Here is a 2,278-nt window from a genome sequence, read left to right as displayed (position 1 = left end):
ACTTCAAGTAACTTGTAATGATTGATGAGAACTTTATTTGATGAAAGTACGTGGGAATGTGTTGTAAAAAATTGTACTTACATTGTTGAAAAATGTTTCCCAAAAATGTACATAACAAAACGTACGAAAAATAGAAAAGCCGTAGTACTACTTTTTTTTGGTCTGCCCTTCTCGGAAACTTCCTTCGAAGTTAATTTTGCGATCCTTATAAGCGTTGACCCCACGTAACCATTTTTGTCAATTTGACATTTATTTTCATAAAGCAATAAAAATTAACTTCAAAAACATAAAACAAATTAATTAGATACATTTTATAAAATGTACATGTACATGCACTTGCCTCGTTCATTCCTCACAGCATCATATGTCTCTGTATATATATAGGTTGCACCAAAGAAAAAGAGAATAAAAGCAACAACGTCACCCAAATCTCTCTCACCTAATTTGTGTTTCTTTTATACTTTGATTGTTAGAAGGTTATAATTTGTGTTTCTTGGTTTGGTCAGAATCTTCAAGAAACTGAAACAAAGAATATGGATTCTAGTTGCATAGAAGAGATAAGTTCCTCCACTTCGGGATCTTTCTCCACCACCACAGCCAAGAAACTCTCTCCTCCTCCTTCTCAGGCGGCGGCGTTTCATCTCTACCGGATGGGAAGCGGCGGAAGCAGCGTCGTGTTGGATTCGGAGAACGGCGTAGAGACAGAATCACGGAAGCTACCGTCGTCAAAATACAAAGGCGTGGTTCCTCAACCTAACGGAAGATGGGGAGCTCAGATTTACGAGAAGCATCAACGAGTATGGCTCGGCACTTTCAACGAGCAAGAAGAAGCCGCTCGCTCCTACGACATCGCCGCACTTCGGTTCCGCGGCCGCGACGCCGTCGTCAACTTCAAGACCCTTCTCGACGACGGAGATTTAGCTTTTCTTGAAGCTCACTCAAAGGCAGAGATCGTCGACATGGTGAGGAAACACACTTACGCCGACGAGCTTGAACAGAACAATAAACGGCGGTTGCTTCTCTCCGTCGACGCCAACGGAAAACGTAACGGATCTAGTACGGTTCTAAACGACAACGTTTTGAAGACGCGTGAGGTGCTTTTCGAGAAAGCTGTAACGCCTAGCGACGTAGGGAAGCTGAACCGTCTCGTGATACCTAAACAACACGCCGAGAAGCATTTTCCGTTACCGTCACGTTCACCATCAGTGACTAAAGGTGTTTTGATCAACTTCGAAGACGTTAATGGTAAAGTGTGGAGGTTCCGTTACTCATACTGGAACAGTAGTCAAAGTTACGTGTTAACCAAGGGTTGGAGTAGATTCGTCAAGGAGAAGCATCTCCGAGCCGGTGATGTTGTTACTTTCGAGAGATCGACCGGACTAGACCGGCAGCTTTATATTGATTGGAAAGTTCGGTCTGGTCCGAGGGAAAACCCGGTTAAGGTGGTGGTTCGGCTTTTCGGAGTTGATATCTTTGATGTGAATACCGTGAAGCCAAACGACGTTGTAGCCGTTTGCGGTAGAAAGAGATCTCGAGATGCTGATGATATGTTTGGGTTACGGTGTTCCAAGAAGCAGGCTATAATCAATGCTTTGTGACATTCTTCATGTTTTTCATTTACTTTTTCTTCTAATTTTAAATTTGTCAAGTTATAGGTTTGTGATTCTTGCTAAGTTGTATTTAGAAAAAGAGGACAAGAACAAAAAAAAAAAAAAAAAAAAAAAAAAAACAAAATTTGTAATGTTGAGATGTTTGCTCAATTTTCAAAAAAAATCCTAGCCCTTTCAATTGTACTATTAATCTCTCTTCTCGCTATCTATATATGGTGCTTTTGATATATGCTCTTATTTGGCTTTGGCTTCAATAACTATTGTGATGTGTTTGATTGAATTGAATACGAANGACAAAAAAAAAAAAAAAAAAAAAAAAAACTAAAAACCAAATTTACCTCGTATTAAATCGTAAATAGATTTATAGTTATTGTCAATGCCACCTTTATTGAAAGCAAAAAAAATCTCAAATTTATCTCGTATTAAAATAAATATACGAACCAAATTCGTTTTCACAACTATACGAACCAAATTAAGAGTAAATATATCTAATTCGAAAAAGAGGAAGCCTTTTTGGCAATTTCATCAGTATAATGTTTTTATTTGTCTTCCTTAAAAACCAAAGGATATTCGTAACGTAAGAGTCTTGAGCGTGTCTTAATGATCTCACGGAGTAACCTTACGCCTTTGTATTATCTCGGCCAATCTTGAGGGAGGTTATGACATGA

General features: G+C 38.9%; 1 protein-coding gene across 1 annotated transcript; it reads left to right on the top strand.

Moving 5' to 3' along the window:
* Window positions 339-1,837, top strand: LOC104701513 (AP2/ERF and B3 domain-containing transcription repressor RAV2). Its single transcript, XM_019227711.1, has one exon. It carries the CDS (start codon window positions 534-536, stop codon window positions 1,596-1,598), a length of 1,065 nt encoding a protein of 354 aa, XP_019083256.1. The 5' UTR covers window positions 339-533; the 3' UTR covers window positions 1,599-1,837.

Source organism: Camelina sativa, chromosome 7 (assembly GCF_000633955.1).
Source record: "Camelina sativa cultivar DH55 chromosome 7, Cs, whole genome shotgun sequence".
Taxonomy (NCBI): Eukaryota; Viridiplantae; Streptophyta; class Magnoliopsida; order Brassicales; family Brassicaceae; genus Camelina; species Camelina sativa.
This window is presented reverse-complemented; position numbering and strand designations above follow the sequence as displayed.